At 32.7% G+C, this 21,228-nt stretch overlaps 1 protein-coding gene across 1 annotated transcript; it reads right to left on the bottom strand.

Moving 5' to 3' along the window:
• Window positions 1-13,361: 13,361 nt before the first annotated feature.
• LOC107909740 (oxysterol-binding protein-related protein 1D) lies at window positions 13,362-21,228 on the bottom strand. The gene is made up of 8 exons (XM_016837378.2): window positions 20,112-21,228; window positions 18,578-18,934; window positions 17,902-17,977; window positions 17,116-17,582; window positions 15,376-15,531; window positions 14,902-15,210; window positions 14,153-14,497; window positions 13,362-13,773 (listed from the first exon to the last, which is right to left on the bottom strand). Exons 1-8 carry the CDS (start codon window positions 20,622-20,624, stop codon window positions 13,588-13,590), a joined length of 2,409 nt encoding a protein of 802 aa, XP_016692867.2. The 5' UTR covers window positions 20,625-21,228; the 3' UTR covers window positions 13,362-13,587.

Here is a 21,228-nt window from a genome sequence, read left to right as displayed (position 1 = left end):
CGAAAGAACAAAGTGATAGCATTATCACAAGCTTCATACATAGGCAAGATAGTGCAAAATTATGCAATGACCTATTCAAGGAAGAGAACTCAAACTTCTGTATCGAGATTTCATCTTTCTTTGGAGGACTGTCCTAAAATAGCGAAAGCAAGAGAAAATATGAGAAAAGTTCCTTATGCTTCTACAGTAGGAAGTCTCATATATACTATGTTATTTACATGCTCAAGTATTTTCCAAATATTTGTTTCACAGTAGGATAAGTTAGTTGATATCATGCGAATTGACCCGTTACGTGCTTGTGCGTAGAAAAACAAACAATTTTATAAAAAAATTAAAAGAGCGGGTTTTTAACTGCAAGTGGACAGTCTCATTTGTAATATTTGTAGTGCTATAATGGAATATTGGAGTATTCCAAGGATCGAACCCAAAGGATTTCCAAGTGGGTAAATGCATTTATCAAGTTAATTACAACTTAAGAAATTGCTAATCTAATCAAGTCAAAAATTATTACTGCAAGTCCAAATAAAATGATTTATAAACTAAAATTTAACTATTAACTAAACTAACTAAGCTAAACTATCTTCCTAATGTTTTAGATAATGTAAATGATTAAATGATGGTGGATTGATTAGTTGACTGCTAATTAAACTAATGAACCTACACTGATTACATTGGTCGCAACTCCTAGTTAGAGATCTCCTCTCGGTCTCATACTAGACTAAAAGATACCACCTAATATTACCTCTCCTCTCGGGCTCATTACTCGATACGATTATATCAAACTGTTTAAAGATAAACTCTTCTTTTAGTCTCGTTTATCTAGGTCTTTCGCTAGAGGCGTCAATTCTAGTGTATTAAGAATTTCGATATAATCGAATAACCAATCAATCAAAAATAGACATCAACTTAACCTAACAAACAACCAAACAATCAACCATCCAACAAATTCAGCACATACTCAAACTCAAATTCCAAACAATAATTTTATCAAACATATTATAAGCATAAAATGAAAGCAAAGGATTTAAGAATCTGCTCATTCAATTGATGAAGATCCATTGAAACCCAAGAGTTTGTTCACCCTTTTTTACAAAATCTTTAACAATAAGAAAGAAAGAAAACTATCATACTGAGAAAACCTAACCTAAACTATGAAAACCTAAGGTTCTTACAACACTTTTTCTTCATGTTCAGGCTACCGTCAACTCCCTACAACACTTAACCAACTTATTAGGTTCCCCATGGCACGATTGGCCAATTTGGGTCTAAAAAATGGCTTAAAACCAATAAAAACAATTTATTAACAATAAAACTAAAAAAATATAAAAGACACTTAAATTACTTGAGAATAAACTTCTCAAATGTATTAGAGGGTCTAATTTGACTATCAAATTGTGGCAAATTACGAATCCTGGTCCAAGGTACTGGCAAGCAGTTAAACATATACTTAAGTATTTACGAATAATGAGGGATTATATGCTTGTGTATTCCATAGGAGACCTTAATCTTATTGGCTATACCGATTCTAACTTCAAAACGTGTCAGAATTCAAGGATATCAACATCAGGCTGTGTCTTTATCCTTATCAGCCGGCCTATAGTGTGAATAAGTGTCAAGTAGGGTTACAATACTAACTTCACTAGAGAGGTCGAATATGAAGTGTGGAAAAAACTATGGTACTATAGCAATGTGGATATATCTAAATACCAAAGTAACCACATAAGGAAAAAACACATTGATCAAAAATATCTTAAGGAAGACAATAGTGACTAACGAAATAATGGATGTAGTCAAAGATCGAATTTGAGGACGAACCTTACGGATTTCTTTACAAAGACTCTACTAGCTAGGAGTTTTGAGAGGCATATAAAAGGGTATAGAAATGTAAAACATTACTCATCTACTTCATTAAGGAAAGTGGGAGACTGTTGGATTTGGTGCCCTATGTGTAGTATTTTCCTCTATATACACTTGTGTTTTTCGAACAAACTAGTTTAATAAAATTATCCATAAATTACATTAATACCCTTGTATATTATCCTCAATGGTTTTTGTACACAAAGAAAAATGGAAGCAAATATTGGCTCAATGGTTATCTAATATTTAACTAATATTAAGCGGTACATGAACTTAAACATGTCATTAGTCTAATGGGAAATGAGCAAACCAATTGAAAGACTGACATTCCATCTGTCAAGTCCAATTAGGGAGATACTCTGTCTTGAGCATCAAAACAAATCACTACTAAAAGATAGAGACATAGATGTGACTAAATAGGCTAATAGTACACAAAAAATGACTCAAATAGAATAGATCCTAAATCTGTTTATGAATTTATTCACTTGTGACGTTCATAGTGTGGCATACCATAATCCCGAGTGCATGATGGGCTCTGTATGAATGACTCGTATACTTTGATATAAGTAAAAGCTTGAGTTCAAATAAATAAGGAATCAAAAGCTGATGTGTTGGTTATACGACTTCTATAGTATGTAGCATCATTCACAATAGTGGAATTCATACCCCAAGAAATGGATAAATGATATCCTCTCATTAGTATTACATGATATATGAAAAATAAACGTGGCCACAGGTCATTTTTCTTTGTAATAAACGACTTGATTTTTGTTTGATAGTAAATGACTTTCTATGAAGGAAGATGTAATGGTTACCATGAGATAAAATAGGATCAAATTGGAGAATGGATTTATCCCAAAGAGAATAAGGATATCCCATGAGGGTAACACACTTATGACAAGGTCATTGGATGCACACTGATTAAGTAGCTTTAGTAATGGTATGTAATTAGGGAGAGCTCGACCACGATACTATTGTAGAATGACTTCGTGTTTAAATGAGTTTATAATTAATAAGAACAAGCTGGAACTTAATTTTAAATCATTTGAGCCTTAATTTCATATGTTCAATTGGTCCCTCCGCTAGCTCGTTGAAACCAGAAATAAATTGCGTATAAAATCAAATGAACAGAAATGGATCGAATTGATAAAGTTAGATAAATGGGTCACATTTGGAAATGAATGTGTTTTCTCATAAAGTATGAAAATGAATTGAGAATTAATTTAAGTTTTTTTAATTTTTATTTAATCAAATAATTGATGTTCGAAATTAGAATTAAATTAATTGGTTATTGTGAATCCTTTGAAATGAAAATTAAATATATTTTCTCATAGATTCTTTTACGATAAAGTTGTCATGACTTTAATATAATTAGAATTGGGTTGAGAAAATTATTTAATTAGAAATTTAATTTATCTAATTAATTTAATTTAATAAATAATATTTATTTTATAAAATAGAAAAAAATCTATTGGGTTAGATTAAATTATAAAGTGTTGGCTTAAAAGTCCAGGAAACACAAATAATTTATCCAAGAGTAAATGGATAGGCAAAAAGAAAAGGATGAAAGAAATGAAATAAACGAAAAGCTCATTAAAGTGCTCAGAGAAAATACGATGAGCCAGGAGCAAAATATCAGCATAGAAGGGAAGAAAATTTAGTAGATGGGGATGTCGATATAGATGATAGACATGATAGCTATGATGGGGACTATGATGATAGTTTTAGTCTTTCTAGTCAAAATATTTTAGAGCAAAATGTAACACTTCGAAATTTGTTATAGTATGAAAAGAATAGAAAGTTGAGATTTTGTCCTCGATATAGTAAAATAAATAAACTAAGAAAAAAATTAGGTGACAAAAAGAAAGAAGTTAAGTGATGATAAAGAAATTTTAATAAAGAGGAATATTGCGATATATTAATTTAGAGTGATGATTAGATCGTAAATGTGATAAAAGTTCTATGGCCCAAGTATAAATATAGAGAAAGTTGAAGGGTCAATAGTGTAAATATTTTAAGGGTAGAAGGATCTAGATTATAGGAAAATTGATGAATTATGACCAAATTGGATTAATGGGAAAGAAGAAGGGACTAGAGGTGAAAATATACCAAAAAGGAAATAGGACACATGGGTGGTATTATAGAAATAGTAGAAGGGTAAAATGGTGAATTACTGAAAAGATATTTATGAGTAATGGTATAATTGTAATTAAATGGAAATAAAAAGGTAAAATGGTAAGTAGCCTAAATAAATATTTTTGGATAGATAATTTGATGGAAAAGTGTAGAAGGATGGAGAAAATAAAGATGAAAGGGCTATAAAAAGCCATCAGTCCTTTCATGTTCACCTTAGGTACCATTCTTCATCATTTTCTAACTTTTGTTTTCCTTTCAAATAAGTCTCTCTCACTAAATACAAGTCATATAAGCTAGTTTCTTCCAAATTTGTTTAAGATTAGTGCGTGAAAACAATAGAGAAGAGTAGTAGCCACATTAATTTTATAAGAAAAGTATTCATGGAAGCTTTGAATGAGAGAAAATTAAGCTAAGGTTTCATTTCAAGAGGTTAAGAGAGAAATTGAGAAAAGAAATCAAGTAGTTGGAGAAGAGAAAAACAAGTGAATTTGATAGAAAAGAGGTAAGTACCCATGAACTTCCTTATTATTTAAGGATTAAAATGTGAATTTGGTAGAATATGTAGTAAGTAAAATAAAGTACAGAAAATTTAACATATGAAGTGAGAAATTATTATAAAAAGAATAATGGAGGTACTATGAAATGATGAAAAATATTTAAAATATTAAATATGTGGAATTATGACAACAAGGATTAAGTTGTAAAAATTGAGAATTTATGTGATAAAAAATAAAAGAAGTGAAATGCATAGAAATATGCTATGTGAAATGAGATATTTAAATAGATTATGTGCTTAAAATGTTACAAGGAAGAAAAATTGATTAGATAGGATTAATTAACGAATATTAAATTTTTATGACAAAATGGACTAGATTGGAAAAGACATAATAGTTTACAAGAAAAGAATGTAGTGGGAAAAGCAAGGATATATGAATATTGAAATTCAAATTAAGTTGTGGAAAATTAAAGAGTAAGTAGTAAACTTGTGAAATTTATGTTAGAAATGGTAAAAGTGAAAGAGTACAATAATTTGGTATGTGAAAATAGACATTGTGATAAAAGTACTATGTATTAGAGAAAATGAAAGAAAAATAAAAAAGAAAGTAAAAGGGAATAAAAGAATTAAATTGAAAGTTTATAAAAGTTATATGTGCTATCATTTGATAATTGAAAAGATGAAAAAAGTGCAAAGATAGATGATAAAATATGAATCGAGAATTTATCGATTAAAATATCATGTTTATTATAAATGTAACATCCCGATTTTGGGCCTAGTCGAAACAGTGGTTTCGGGACCACAAATTCGATGAGAAAAAATTTATTTTTTTATATTTTTAAGGTCTACGATTTCACAAAATGATTTCGTGAAAATTTCGTTCGAAAATTTCGACGTTTGGGCACTCAATTTAGTCAAAAGGACTAAATTGTAAAAAGTGCAAAAGTTGAGTTCTACATGTTAGTGGTGTCCAATTCTTATGAAATTTTAAATTGGAGGTCCTTATATGGTAATTAGACCATTGGTTAATTTGGTAGACAAAAATGCACATGGTTAGGCATGTTTCCAAAGTTTTTCATTAAGGGCATTTTGGTCATTTAGTTATTAAAATGAATTAAAACCAAAATTAAAAGCCAATTTTTGTCCATCTTCAACCCCATGGCCGAATTTCACAAGGGGAAACCATGGCTAGGGTTTTCAAGCTTCCAAGCTCGATTGCAAGTCTATTCTAGCCCCGTTTTTAATGTTCTTTACGTGTTTAGAATCCCGGTAGTTTAATTTAGCTTATTTTAGCAATAATTTAACCTAGGGTTCATATTTGGAAAAATACTCAGGTGAAATATGTTTATTTTGATGTTTTATGATAGAATATGAAGCTAGAAATTATGTTAAACAACTTTTGCTAGTCGATTTTAAGTGAAAACGAGTATATTGACATAATCGACAAAAATACCCAATGTTCATAAGTAAGTGTTAGAGTAAGAATTTGATGTTGTCATAGAAGGGAAAAATGTTCAGCATGTTATAAAACATAAGAATAAGGGATGAAGTTTAATTTTTGAGTTTTGGGGCAAAAGTGTAATTATGTAAAAGTTTAGGGGGAAATCGTAATTTTGTCAAAGTTAGAGTCGAGGACTGTTTTGATGAAATGTGGGTATTAAATAAGCTAAATTTTCAATTATAGATCACGAGGAATGAAATCCGGAGCTAGACTGGGGAAAGAAAAAGATTAAGGACTAAAGTGTTAGATTTGATCACATTTTTGTACTGAGGTAAGTTTACGGTAAATAAATGCAATATTTTGATAATTATCATTAATGCTGTTATTTTTTAGCAATTATGTATTTATTTCATGAAAATATCTAATGTTAACTCAAGTATGAGATGATAGAGAATCAGTGTTAAAAAGTCCCGTTGAAACATAAGGAATGTATTGGATACAAATGTCATGACATTTGGGTAAAGAGGTCCCATGTAAGACCATGTCTGGGACATGGCGTTGGAACCGAGATAGGAGGTCCCATGTAAGACCATGTTTGGGACATGGCGTTGCCACCAAGATGAGAGGTCCCATATAAGATCATGCTTGGGACATGGCGTTGGCACCAATATGAGAGGTCCCATGTAAGACCATGTTTGGGACATGACGTTGGCACCGCGATGAGAGGTTCCATGTAAGACCATGTCTGGGACATGGCATTGGCACCGAGATGAGAGGTCCCATGTAAGACCATGTCTGGGACATGGCGTTGGCACCGAGATGAGAGGTCCCACGTAAGACCATGTCTGGGGCATGGCGTTGGCACCAAGATGAGAGGTCCCCCGTAAGACCATGTCTGGGACATGGCGTTGGCACCTATATGAGAACTCTCATGTAAGACCATATCTGGGATATGACATTGGCAGTACAAGAAACATCCCATGTAAGACTATGTCTGGGACATAGCTTTGGCATGTTATATTCAGACAGGAGACCCAAGTATCCTTAGTATTCCAAGTGATTCAACGGGCTAACAAATACACGATGTTACATGAAAGTTCAGGTAAAAGCCTAATAGACAAGTTCAGGTGAGTTAATAAGATTAAGAGTATCTCAGTTATCAGTTGAGAAAAGAAATTTCAGCAACGAAGGAGTAAGTTAAGCAAGCAAGTAAATAAACGAGTAAGAGAGTAAGTAAAGAAGAAAGTAAAGATCTTAATGCTTAATAAAAATTTATGAATACAATTGTTTATGATAAATGTTGTTATTTATTTACTTGTAAACTTACTAAGCTTTATGCTTATTTCTTTTTCTTTCATATAGTATTATCAAGCATAGTCGGGATCTTGAAGACGTCGGAGAGCGTTCACACTATCAACCACCACAACTCGGTATTTTAAGACGATAAATGTTTTGAGCTATGGCATGTATAGGGACTTGGTCATTTCGATTGTATATTCTTAAGATATGACCAAAAGTGGATATGTAAATATTTGATGATGAATAGTTATTAAAATGGCTAAGTATGAAGGTGTTTGTTGTTATAAATGTTTAGGTGATAAATTATGCATAGAAATCATGAAAAAGTAAAAATTGATAGTGAATCAGTTTTGAGACAGCAGTAGTGATGTGATTTTAAAAAATCACCAAGGATAGTAGAAAATGAATTAGAGGGTGGATGAGATATAGAACTAAAGCTCATTGAGTCTATTTCATATAAAAATAACGGTGTAGACAAAAAAATTATGTATTCTGAGATATTTGCATTTCAGTTAGACAAGGTCAAAGTGGTTTTTGGAATCCCCTGTTCTGTCTTTGGAAAATCATTAAAAAATGTATACATATAGTTATGAGTTTTAATTTATATTTCTAGATTCCTTATTGAGTTTATTTTTTGTATATACAAGTGAGAACACTATATGAAGTCTGTACAATGAGATAATTGAATTTTAGTGACGAGAGGTCAGGACAGTCGATCAGTGAAATAGGGGAGACTTTAAATAATAAACTGTACTAATTGGCTGGACCAAAAATTCTGAAAACTTTATGTTAAAAAGATATATGAGTCTATTTTCAGTGAAAATTTACGGATCTAAATTTCAAGTTTCGTAGCTCGCGTTATAATTGATTTAGTGACTATTGTGTAGGTGGACAACCTTATTATGAACAGTGAAATAACTTTTAAAAGTAAATTTTTATGCCCCGAACTTTTAAGTTAAGTCAAGTAACGCCTCATGCTCGACTCCGAAAATGGTCTCGGGTAAGGGGTGTTACAACAAATATTGTGTAAATTGTGAAAATGGAAATTTAATTGAATATGTGACAAAAGTATAATTAAATCGTGATATTCGTGAAATAAAGTATTCGTTTTTAAATGATATAAACTCAGTATTGTGAAATGCGCATGTATACTAGTATTGAACTTCGTGAATATAGTTGGCATGCCATAGGAACTCGAGTGCTCCCATGTTTATCGTGATCTACGTGAATTTAGCACTTCAGTGCTTCGTGTTATTGCACTTTTGTGCTTTGTGTTACAACACTTCGGTGCTTCGTGTTATTGCACTTCGGTGCTTTGTGTTATAACACTTCAGTGCTTCATGATATTGCACTTTTGTGCTTTGTGTTACAACACTTCAGTGCTTCATGTTATCTGATATGTTCCGAGTATCCATTTGGTTCAATGTGTTTAGCATGGGCTAATGGAGAATTCGTGGTAAGTATAAGAAGAGAAAAATGTGAAAAAATTATATATGAAAGGACTTTGAGATATTGTGAATGTGTTTAATGGAATTATAAGAAAGATTTGGACTAATATGTCAAAAGTGTAAAAATAATATGTGAAAGAAATGATAAGTGTTAGTGATGAATTATGGAATTTATGTTAATTGGTGAATCATGATACATGTATGAACAAGAGTAGTAAATTTTATTTGTTAAAATGTTGTCATAAGGACCAAATTGTAAAATAATTAAAAATTGATAAATAAGTATAATAATAAGAAATTAAGATGAAATATGGTAAATAAGCAAAGATATGAAATATTAGGAATTAAAGAATTTAATAGATTTTGAGATAATGGGTACTTACTAAGGTATCATAAACTTAATGCATTATTTTCTAACTCGTAGGTACAAGTTAGACATCGAGCATTGGATTCAGAAAAATCGACCTCAACTCATCTCATTACATCCGCCAACCTCGAAAAAGAGTAAGACTTAAATACTTTGGTTTAGATATGGCATGTACATAGGTTTGTTAAAGAATTATTAAAGTTAAATATTAGAAGGACTAAAATGTAAGATTTTATAAATTTTGTTGATTCCTTGAATTATTCGAAATTAAAGTATGCTTAGCTAAGCTAGATAAAGATTGATATTACAAGATGATATGTATGTTTGTGTGGTGAATTAAAATGGTAATATTAAAGTATTAAACAGGGGCTTAAAAGGGTAAAACATGAAGGACTTAAGTGGTAAATTGACCTAAACCTGAAAAGAACTCCAGAATACCAATTTGGTATTGATACCAAGCCAGAAATATCAATATTTAAGGGGAATTATCGATACCTTGAGCAAGGTATCGATACCTTGGCCTTGTTTTGAGTAAAATAAGCCCCTAAAACAAGGTTTTACTGAAAAATTTTACCCGAATTGATCTTATATGGTTGGATTATGATAGTAAACCACTAATAAGTGTTAGATATGATCATATAAGAGAAAGAACTAAATGATTTAGCCAAGACCACTCTGGTACTCAAATGTAGCATTTCTATATCCAATTAGGTAGTCAAATTGTGTATAAGGGTGTTACATAAAAAGTAGAGATGTTAAAGAAACATTTGCATTATTTTCAAAAAAATGGAATCCTTTGGATTAGTGAAGAAGTATAAAAATGAGTCATTAGCTAAAAAAAATATTGCAGCATCATGTTCCCCACATTTAAATTTCCCAAAATGATGTATGATGGTTGATGAGACCCTCAAGACCATTTAGCACATTATGTGAATCACATGAATATATTTGAGGCTTCAAAAAAAGTTAAGTGCAAGGAATTTTCAATGACATTGAAAGACTCAGCTCAGGCGTGATATTTGCAATTGCCACAACATTCCATCACGAGTTTCAAGTAATTGGCGAACCTGTTTATGGGCAGGTTCTTGGAAAATAAGACATTGAAGCAATCTCTTGTGTACCCATGTCCATCAAGCAGCATTAGGATGAACCTCAGCCTACCAAAGAACATGAAAGAGATTTAAAAGCTTAATGGGAAAATTATTTCTTTAAACAAGTTTGTTTCAAGGTTGGTTGATAAATGTTTGCCAGCCTCAAGGATCCATTCCAATGGACAGATGGATATCGAAACTCCTTTAAGCAATTAAAAGTTAATAGTTATAATGAAAATAAGAAATATGTTGATAAATTCATATCAAAACCTCTAAACCAAAAACATTTAAATATAACATTTAAATATCAACCAACTTTTGGCTTTACAACAGGAAAAACACTTTTGATTACAAAAGCAAGTATTTGATAAAGCTTTTATCATAAAAAGTGTGCTTTTGTTAGGCGGACGGCGCATTATTATAATTTATTTAGGGTGAATTTAGAAACTCACTTGGTAATTAGATTTTGATGTAATTGTTTGTAATTATATAAATGTAGTACATTTGGATAATCATCGTAATTGGTGGGTTCCATCGAATTGAGTGTAATTGAAACACCCTCAATTACACTTTCCAATTCTTATGAGGGCTGAGAATTAGAGTAGTTACGTATATAATTACATTCAAGACTTCCCAAACACTCGTGTAATTTTTAAACACCCATATCCAAATACGTTTTATACAAATTATAAAATTTATATTAAAAACATAAACATGTATAAGCAAATTATAAATATTTAAATATTATTTTTTAGAAGTTATATTATACAAGTCATAAAAATTAGATTATAACTATAATTACATGTATTTTATAAATTTATTACAAAAATTTATATTATAAAAAAAATAAATTATATTAAAATTTTCAAAGTTAGATAATACTTTATTTTAATTTATTCTTTTGGATAAAAAATAATGCAAACTACCCAAATTAATGTTACAAAAAAAATTTAGTGCCTTAATATGTTTGGCTGATTCTGACAAAATGTATACATGTTTGTTCAATCCTCAATTCTAGTGATGAATATACAGACTCATAAATATATGACCTAAAAATAAATACGTATATTTTATAAAGTTATAATTATATTATAAATTTTTATAAAAACTTTTCTAAAAGTTATTCAACATTTTTTTAAATTCCTTTTATAAATGTTAAATATTATAAATATTATATAATAAAAGCTCTAATTTTTTATTAGTAATCGTATTATCAACTATTTTATTAGATTAACTTATTATATAATGATTTAATTTTAATATTTGTTATTATTTAGAAAAAAATTTAATTGTATTAATAATTTTTATAATAATTAATATTTTTTAAATTATATAAATTAATATTTTTAATTTAAATTATGAAACTTGGATTCTTTATAATTACAAAAGTTTTTCTTTTCATCCAATTACATAGCTATCCAAACACACCCTTAAGCTCTACAGATCGTCCAATTTCAGGAGGATGCATTCACCTAAACTGGAAGGATAAACCAGCAGTTTCTTATAAGAAAAAAGTGTTCATATTAGTAAAAAAACAAAGCTGCACATGTGTCGGGTTGAGTAACCGGAGTGAGGTACTTGGATTGTCTACGTTTGAAAAACTAAATAAATAATAAAAAATATATAAATGAAAGTATATATTGGGTATGATCGCATGTTTGATTAACTCTAAATCTAGTGAAATAGTTGAATTTGACATACTGTTCGAGATTTTATAAAATGCTTATTGCTTGTATTTAACAATTGATTTTGAAAGGGATTAACGAATTATTTTTAGCGGATATCATGCTTGAGGACAAGCATTAGCTGAGTAGGGGGAATTTGATAGCAAGATAAATTCATATTTTTAATATATTTATTTTTGACTAATTATCGAATAAAATGCTATTAAATTTGGATTTTTTCTTATCAAGAATGAAGTTGGTGTGCTGAATTCAAACTCTTACAAAAAGGGGCTAAATTGGAACAAAAAGTAAAGAGGAGGGCTTAATTGAAAGATTGAAGATTCAAAGATGACTGGATAAAAATTGAAGGGTTGAATTTTTTTTTAAAAAGTGGCTGGGTAAAAATTGAAGGATTTTTAATATTATTACAACTCTGTAATTAATTTAAATTCTAGTTTAAATTTAATTTTTAAAATTTGAATTATTTAGTGATAATATATAGTGATAATATTTAGAAAAAATCTAACTAAATTTTAACACTAAAAGTGTATATAAACACTTTAATGACTACAATCAATTAAACACACTTTACCTTTCGCATTTAATAATTTCTCTATTTTTTTTCTCCTTTCCCGCATTTATTGTTTGAAAGAGAAAATCTATTTCAAGGATCGATTCAAGATTAGAGTGCACCAAGACTAAGGCTAAAAAATATTTTATTTATCCATTTATTTATTTTTTAAAATTTATTTATTTTTGTATTTTTGTATTTGTTTTATTTTATTTTTCATATTTTCTTCTTTTATTATCTTAACTAATTTAAACCTCACATTTTTATTTTTATTTTCAACATTTCTACACATAAGTCGTGCTCAATCGGTGAACACGACTGTTACTGCGACATTGATCCTGGTCTCGAAAAAAGATGAAATTAAATAATCTCTATACATTCGACCCTATTGCTCTATACTACTAATTATTGTTATTTTATAATAAAAATTTATATTTAATGGTTTTAACGCCCATCAATATAAAAACTTAATAAAAAATTAAGTTTCTATGTCGAAGTTTAATAATTTAATTAAAATAATTAAAATATGCTTAGAAGTATTCAGTATTGCAGAAAAAAAAGCATATACGATTTAAAAAATAAGTTAAATTTATAACTTACATTAAATATTATAATGGTTTTTTTTTCTTTTCATTATAGGCATTGTATGTATTAACTTAGCAGACAACATAAAAAGTGTAATCAAATTTAGAAAATGAAACTACATACGGAGATGAATTTAAGCAATAGGAAGTCAAAAATTAATGTAAGGTATTTTCAAAACATATTTAAAAAAAAAAAGGTTTACGGGGTAGTAGTGTTGAAGTTCTCACCACATGTATGAACTACTATGCTGCAGTTTTATGCAGGAAGATCTTTTAGGAAATCCAAAAGGTTTTGCAGGCCATGGCCCTGAAAATTGTAAGTCCTATCATTGCTCATTTGCACCGAGAAGAAATTCTTCACATATACATATATTATAGATTATAAGATAAAAGGGGAAAATATGCAATTCAGTTGATGTTTTCATGGATTACTACTGCCCAGAGGAAGGGCATCTAATAGAGCTGAATTTGACAAAGCAATTGCACCCCAAGTAAAAGCTCATTAGGCTTACATCTATCTAGACTCATGAGTTGTCATAATCATCATCTTCGTAGACAAGAAATGAGACGGGACAAAGATATAAATAATAACCAAAATATAAGCCGAGCAAGCAGAAACAAAATATAGCTTACTCACTCTTCGATCAAACATGAAGGTGAATTATGACTACTACCGCTACACTGGCCGAATATATCAGGGATTCCATCCCATTTCCTTTTCTCTCTTGCTTCCCAGTATCCTCCAATGTATCGATAACAACCATCTTCATCCTTGTTAAACCATCTTGGCTGCCATCCTCTTTCTTGTAATTTCCTTGCCTAAATCCATGTCAAATCAAATAAATCAAGTGGAGTTAGTTTGGATCCTCAATCTCATCACCATGGTCCCTTGAGGATGAAACCGAAGTTTAGATTAATTGGTTCATGCATCTACCCTTAAGCGGTGGCATTCAGTTGATTTAGGATTCAATCCCAACATCTACAATCCCTTCTTTTTTCTTAGGTTGCAGGCAACAATGGACAAAAAAGTCATCAAAGGACCATTCCAACTCTTTTGTTTACAGAAAAAACACACGTTCTGTCAAACTAAGTACTAAACATTCATGCCTGTGATATTTCTCAAGTACCCATGCAAGGTTCAGATCCTATGGCCATTACCCGTTGAACTCAACAAAGAAAACACTGTAAAAGTAAATACCTGTCTCTGTAACTGTTCCAACCGCAGCTTCTCCGCATTTGCCATTTCATATTCTCCGTTCTCCAAGTGTCTCTGGTCTGGCCTCAGTCTTGAGTCCGTTGGAGGCAATTTTTCCAATAAATCAGGAGTTAATTCATTTAAGGATATTGCAAAAGGGGTAAGATTGTATCTTGTCTTAGTAGCAGATTTGTCTCTTTCCCACAGCAACACAGCTTCCGTCATTGGGTCATACCCTTTTGGCTTCATAGTTGGATCTCCCAGCACATAATACATAGCTTCATCCCATTTCCCCACCAACATGGCAACCTTTTCCCCTGTCCTATTGTCTTGCACAAATCCATGAACCTGAAATTATTGAAGAGAAACCATCAATTTTTTTCTTTCTTCAGATTATGGTCAACCAGAACTGTTAATAATCATTCAATGCGTAAAAGGTTTCAAACAACCGTGCACAACTTTGGCATAAAACAGAACCCCAAAATTGTTCACTATCACTTTATGAAAATTTTGCATGTTTCTGGCCAACTGAAACCTCTCATTCCCAAAATTTTATAATATTTTAACGATAGAAGGAAGTAAAATAACAATGAATCAACATATCAATTGGCGTTTAGAACTGCTTCCAAGAGGTAAAGAGTGGACCAGAAAACAAATCATGAGCTTGTCCACCATTACAGAAACTATGTAACTTATGGAATATACTCGATGAAGCTTGGTTTACCATTCCATTAAGGAGAATAAAATATGACCTGATGGGGATTTCGGTCTATGATAGACTGCTCCTTGAACTTGAGCTTGCAAGAGTAATTGCCACTGCCTTTTATGCGCATGGTACCATAGTGATCACAATAGATTTTACCAAGGATAATGTTGTATATGGACGTGGTAACTTTGCTCCACTGAAAAGTCTCTCCATCCTCAAACTGCAAAGTTAGAATACCAACAGGATCGAGTTGAATAGATCGTCCCCAAAATTTTCCTTTGAGATTGGAATCTGCCCAGAATTTCCAGCCTCTACCCTCACAGTGACAGGCGACAATCATTGGGTGGTGACTCACCTGGAAGCAAGCAGCTTATCAAACCAATTGTTAGATTGAATGTCATATAACTACCTCATACAAACTGGCCTATTTCAACCATGAGCAACAGAGGCATTTTGTTTATCTTTCCATCAAAGTTTCAGATTAATTTAGCCAAGAACTACTTAATCCAACATAGCATACCTTTTCAGAGAAGAAACGAAGTCCTTTATCTGGATAGTCAGCCTCATAGGTCTCTCCAAGAAGTGGATTGAAAGGTTTGCACTGCCGACCTTCTGTCGATGCATAACCAGATACAGCAAATGCCGCAACATTTAGAATTCTCATCAAGTCATTTTCCTGCAGAATGTCAACAATCACTGGCACTCAATTATAACATAAACAAACTCATTAAAAGCTCCTATGAATTCCTTACACCTGGAACCTAAGAAAGTAACTTAAACACCACGGCAACAATTAGACATTTAGCAGCCAAAAAAAGAAAAAGAATACGGACCCACATATTCCTGGACAAGTTGGAAACAATCACAGAGCTGAAATACTAGCATTTTCCTTATTAATTTAATGTCTAATAAACCTGCAACAAAATTAGTATTCTGCATCTACAATTTTAGAGTATGAAAGAAAGGAATAACTTGGAAAGAACTGCATCACAAATATGGACAATTTCTGGAAATTTCTTAAGACACTATGTGGCATTGAGTGGTCATATATTTGTAAAATGCTAGGGAAGGGACATCATATAATGCCCCTACCACAAAACATCTTCCTGCAAGGCATCAATATCCATCTAATCAAGCAACAGACCATATGTAGTAGAAAATGTCAGAAAACAATGGTAGTGAAAGATGTTCATAAAGACGTTCAAGAGAAAAGGTGGCAGCCGCAGGTTACTTTTACTTTTTTCTAATGATATTTCTTTTCCCAAATTTTTGAGATTTTAAAGCTAACAATTCTTTGGAGTAGGAAATTTTATCTTTCTTCAGGATATTTCTTCTCCGAACTGCTTTTTACTTTAATGCTAGCAGCATTTATTTTTCCTGGGAGAAAACAATAAAACACAATGTAGAAGAAAACCACAGGCATGTCTCAAAAAGTGCATATTATTCCTACCTGATCATACATGAAAACAATAAGATAGCTAGTTCAGTAAGTAAATTGATTAGCTTGGGTCCATTTACATTTTGAGTCTTGTAAAATAATAGTTTTATAGTAATTTAAGATTCCAGCAGTAGAACAGATCTCATAGACTATACTGCATTTATTTCCTTGTATTTTCCCAATGTTTGGTCAATCTAGTCTTACCCCATGAAAAAGGTTTAAAGAAAGGGTGGGAATGATGTTTATTGCAGAAGAGTGGTAGAAGGAGATATCTATGGATAAATAGCCCATCAAATAAGACAACCCCCTATATACAGTGGAAGGATGTCCCCCATAAAAAGCAATAAAATCTTGAAAGAGGATGGGAAACTATTTTAAAGCAGCAATCTAGGATGAGAAAATCAGGCAATGAAATTATGTACAGGTTCCCCAACAAATCCAACCCGCAGAAATGAGTTATGAAGCCAGCAGTGGTGCATATACAGATTTCTCGTTGCATAAGAGATAACTATCAGGAAAAAGCATCTTCAATTATTACTTTCATTCTTGCTTTTCCTCCATTGTTTTCATGCTATTTATTTATTCTGTTAGATGAGAAAAAAATAGTTTAAGAGCCAATGATACTCAATAACTAGTAAAGGTCACTAAGCAACTGTTAATGATAAAGGAGACAACTTCAAACTAAAAGCCTAAAGTGTATTGGCACCTTCTAATATGCTAATCTACATAAAGTCAGTATATAATCTACCTGGATTAAAGAAACTAGCAGATCATGCTTTAAAACTTCTTTGCCACAAAAGAAAGCAGAGCTGAGGACCTGACCTGCTTTCCCCATTCCAAGGCTCGATCAACCAAGTATGAATACTCCAAATCCTCAAAGCATTTCTGCAGTGAAGAGAGTGGTTCATTAAAGTACACAGGAAGACAGACACCAGATAAATCCTTTCCGATATTATCCTTGATAATAGACCACAAGCCAACTGGCTTCTCTTTCTCCTTTGGTTCTGGCAGGTTATCCCTTCTTTTGACATAAGGATATTGAATGATCCTGATTTCCTTTTCAGGCCCCCACACACAATCAGAAAATGAAGCATCTTTGTCAAACACACAGCCACTTCCACTTTCTCTACACCGATAGGAAGCACTTCTTAAAGCTTCTGAAGACAAAAAGTCATTTGTATCAAAATATATTCCATCATCTTCATCTGTTTCAACATCTGCACCATCTTGACTTTCATTATCCGCATCAGAATCAGTTGCACTACCTTCTGACATGACAGAGTAGAAATCTGAAACATAAAGCAAGAGAGTTGTTCAACTTCTATATCTACAGAACACTGGGTAAGGAAAAGAATCTAATCATGTAACTTCTCTTCATGGAAAAGTCACTTTTCTAGAGTAATTTAGCTAAATCTTCCTGCAGTCAATCAAGCAATCATTCAACCAACATGTGATCTAGGGCTCCCAATCAAATTTCCCACTTAAAATTATGAAATAATAATTTGCCCACAAATAATTCTGCAATGCTTAATAAATGTTACACAGACTGACATGTGAAAGGGGGGGAATTACAAAAAGAAATTTACTATAATTAAAAGCAAATCTAACCACTAAATCGTCCACAATATGACTTGCGTTCCTTTGTTTCATCAACTACAGTAGTTTCCAGCTCTAATTTCTCAGTCTGCAAACAAGTCAGAAGATGGAAATTACACATCAAAAGAAAATTTTTACAGAGTTGACTTTATTCATATTCAAGAAAAGACTCATGTAGATAATATAACTTCATAAGACAAGTAAACGAATATGAAAATACAAGGCAATAGGTGAAAAGGGAAAATGGCTCTGCATATTTTAGTAAAATACAACATTTAAAAATAAGGGAGATTTTCGTTATTGTGATAGCCTCCTATAAATTTATTCATGCATAGTAACATACTAATTAAGCGTCTAAACCAAATTAAAGTGATTCTTAAATGCTGTTTCAAATATCTTAAGACCAAATTACAAACACCACAATCTATGAGATTGGCAGAACATACTAATAAAGTGTCCAAAACAAATTCAACTGATTCTTAAGTTGCTGTGTCATATATCTTACATCAAGATCAAATTACCAACACCACAATCTATGATATAGGCAGAACATTAGATAATTCATATCAACTCAAGCTACAAGGGCATATCGGAAGAGAGTTTAAAGAATACAGGTCAATGCTATCTTCTTTCTTCCATATATTTGATTACTGAATCATGCAATTCTACAATGGCAAATCAAATGTACCTCTAATTGCCGCAAGGTGTCCAGTAACTTAATATGTTTGCGTTGAAGGGCCTTGAGCTGATTTTGCATCTCAGAAAGTTCTAAAAGCATTATTGACTCACAGTCTTTAATGACTGCCTCACCAATGCCTTCCTGTAATAAGCGTGACCTTAGCTTATCAGTTGAGATGACAACATCCTCAGAAGGTTGAAAATCATTACTTGACAGCACTCTAGGGAAAAGATCTTTAGCAGCCAGCAAGGCCTCAATCCATGCAGTTCTGTCCTCTCTTGACACACATCGCAAATGAAGAGTCTTTGTTCCCGTGAATATGGTCAGCCTTTTATCATCTGACTTGCTTGCACGAATCGAAGAAACCTGAGCATTATTTTCCAAACTTTTCAGCCATCTTTCCCCAAAAACAGAATAAAATATATTAGAACCTAATTTTCTAAGAGCCAGTCAAAGCGGTGGAGGATGGCAAGAGAAGTACTCATTGTTGAAACAATGATATGAATTAGGGCATTGTCTTTCTTTCTCTTGAAATGTGCTTTCTCTTTTCTTTTTTTGGTCAAAGTGTGTTTTAGCTTTCTGATGGGCATCGTCTTTTTTTTTAATTAAAAAAAATAAGTGTAGAACTTGTGTATGTGTCATGCTTCAATAAAGTAGGCTGATTTCGCAGTCTGATTCTCATTAGAAATGATGTCTACTTTCTTATTGATCTTTCTCCAAAGAGTTCATCAGAATGATGCAACTGCAAGAGAATGTCCGGAATTACATTTGGGTGGCTTATTGCCACAATAACGGGAAAAGGAAGCATGTAAAAAGCTAGTCTACTATATAGACTTTCTGCAAATGTTAGTGATCTTAATATTAGAAACCATAGAAACAGACTTTTGCAGAAACAAGTACTTGCATACTTCAAAGCATCCAAGCTCAGAATTTCCTTCTCTTTTTTTAACAATGAACCCAAAAGGATCTTCTCTTTACTCCCACTAATCCTCCAAGAGGATGTCTGAAACTATATTTCGATGGTTATGGCCGCAATAATGGACAAAAGAAGTATGTAAAGGGCTAATCTACTATATGGACACCCCTCAGGGACTTAGAAATCTCTACATTAGAAACCATACAAGCAGACTTTCGCAAAAACAATTATTCCATACTTCAAAGCATCCAAGCACAGAATTTTCTTTTTTGAGAATTAACCCAAAAGAACCTTCTCTTCTCTATTACTAATCCTCCGATCTTTCGCGGTCTCTAGCTTCGGTCCGATGGGACCTTCCTAGTGGCTCTATTGAAGGAAAGTGGCATAGGAAGAAATAATGCTAAAGAATTTCCAACATAATTTTCTAGTACTAAATTTCAAGGCATGCATCAACGACTACATATGAAGAATTAAAAATTACAAAAAGGGAAAGTTTATGGTACGTATATTCTTTTTCCTTCAAATAAAATACCGAAAGAACCGGCCCTTTTGCCACGGCAATAAGAATAACATAAAAAGCGGAAATGAAATCAGAACTGAGTGATAAAAGGGAGAAAGCAAAATAACCTTCAAATGGATTTCACCAAACGGCTTGCACTGAGTTGTCACCGAGTTAACCCGATTGCTACTCCAGTTAGCTTTCCTCATATACCGGACCGAGTCCTCGCCGATCACTCGTACGCTCTTCTCCCTTGATGGACTCATCAAAATCTTATCAGGTCCGTGAATCTTATAATACGAGAGAACTCCGTCTTCCAAAACGAACCACCGCGACCTCCATCCCTTTCCATAATTCACCCATTTGTACAGGATCCCGGCGACGCCGTGGGCGGCGTTAACCTCTCCGATAATAGGTTCGTCGAATATTGCCATGGAGGTGTGATTCATTACCGACGGCGAGGATCTGTCAGTGTCGGCGTTGACTGAGGAGACTTGTGAGGAGAAACTCGGTTTCGAATAGTTAACTGTTCTGACGGAAGGTTCGATGCTTAGCTGACATTGCGGACCCGATTTGGTAACCACCGGGTTAGCTCGGTCACGATCGATGGAAACCGGAGCAATGCAGCACAGAGGATTCATCTCTTTCCAAACTTAAAAGCAATAACAACAACAAACAAACAAATCTTACATTTAAGACGACGACGTTGGATCGGATTCAAATAAATGCCCGGGACAAAGAGAAGCAGCGGAAGAGCAGTAGGAGAAGCTCCGATTGGGGAAGAACCAGGCCGGATCCGAGGGAATGTGAGACCCGATCGGAGCTCGAAACGGAACGTTTTCGAAATGACATAGAAACGGAGAAATATAGAAGGTGAAAGGCGGAGGGGGAAGTTACGAGAAGTTATAAAGAAGCGTTGCAGTGCGCACACAGATCCATTTAAGGCAGTGGTCAGTGATTTCAGTATAGGAGTCAGGGAGGTCTCGATGCGCAGGTTAAGCTAAACGCCATTAAAATTAAATCCAATATATAAATGCATGGGATTTTCTTTTCCCTAAAAATAATTAAAAATTTAAAAATGTTGAGGTTTTTTTATTTGGGGGGGGGGGGTTGTTTTAACGATTTGGTGTTTCCGGGGTGACGATGATTGTGGGTGGGGGAGGCAGCTAACGTGCGCACTTTTGTGTGTGATTGAAGAACTGGAGGGGGAGTGTTTGTCCGTTGGGTAAATCTGGCCCCTTCTCC

The sequence above is a fragment of the Gossypium hirsutum genome, chromosome D02 (genome assembly GCF_007990345.1).
Source record: "Gossypium hirsutum isolate 1008001.06 chromosome D02, Gossypium_hirsutum_v2.1, whole genome shotgun sequence".
In the NCBI taxonomy this organism is placed as follows: Eukaryota; Viridiplantae; Streptophyta; class Magnoliopsida; order Malvales; family Malvaceae; genus Gossypium; species Gossypium hirsutum.
This window is presented reverse-complemented; position numbering and strand designations above follow the sequence as displayed.

Coding starts and splice junctions, on each gene's coding strand:
- LOC107909740 (XM_016837378.2), bottom strand. CDS start 20,624: ATGAATCCTCTGTGCTGCATTGCTCCGGTTTCCATCGATCGTGACCGA. Junction 18,935..20,111: donor TTGGTGAAATCCATTTGAAG/GTTATTTTGCTT, acceptor AATAATGCTCAG/GTTTCTTCGATTCGTGCAAG. Junction 17,978..18,577: donor ACACCTTGCGGCAATTAGAG/GTACATTTGATT, acceptor ACTTGTTTGCAG/ACTGAGAAATTAGAGCTGGA.